The 474-nt window shown below is 69.2% G+C and overlaps 2 protein-coding genes across 2 annotated transcripts in view; one reads left to right on the plus strand and one right to left on the minus strand.

Moving 5' to 3' along the window:
- The window catches only part of GNPAT (glyceronephosphate O-acyltransferase), a 19,643-nt gene extending 19,175 nt beyond the window's left edge, over positions 1-468 (minus strand). Inside the window, 1 exon segment of the mRNA XM_006758639.2 lies at positions 284-468. Within this exon segment, the coding sequence (XP_006758702.1) occupies positions 284-361 (78 nt within the window). The 5' untranslated portion in view covers positions 362-468.
- LOC102756274 (chromosome unknown open reading frame, human C1orf131) overlaps positions 360-474 on the plus strand; it is a 13,741-nt gene continuing 13,626 nt past the window's right edge. Inside the window, exon 1 of the mRNA XM_015560588.1 lies at positions 360-449. Coding sequence (XP_015416074.1) covers positions 360-449 — 90 coding nt within the window. The remainder of the gene's footprint in view (positions 450-474) is intronic.

The raw sequence follows: 474 nt of genomic DNA on the forward strand, positions 1-474 counted from the left end.
GAAGGGAAGGCGCGAGAGGAAAGGAGCCGGGGGAACCGTCGCGGGGAGGAACTTGGAAAAGCGTGCACACACACACACAGGGACACACAAACACACACACACACACACACACACGGACACAGTGATGCTCCGTTGCCTTGGAAACCAAGGCAACCAACCAGCCCCTCGTCGGGGCCCAGGCTCTCCGGGGCCCGGAGCGACCGCCCCGAGGAAAACGAGACGCGGGGGGAGAGGGTCCTCTCTCGGGCCCGCCCGGGGCCGCCGCCTTTCCCTGGGCGCCTACCGAGTACAGGAGCACGACAGCGCCGGGACTAGGGGAGCCGACGGCAAAGCTGGAGCTGGACGAGCTGGAAGAATCCATGGCGCGGCTGCCGTCCGTCCCGGGCGGGGCCTGGGATGCTGTGCTAGGCGGTGGCGGTGCTGGTGTGGCGGCTGGGGGCGGTTCTTCCGCGCGGGGCGGCCCGACCTCGCCGA

The sequence above is a fragment of the Myotis davidii genome, unplaced genomic scaffold, assembly GCF_000327345.1.
Source record: "Myotis davidii unplaced genomic scaffold, ASM32734v1 scaffold295, whole genome shotgun sequence".
NCBI classification, from domain to species: Eukaryota; Metazoa; Chordata; class Mammalia; order Chiroptera; family Vespertilionidae; genus Myotis; species Myotis davidii.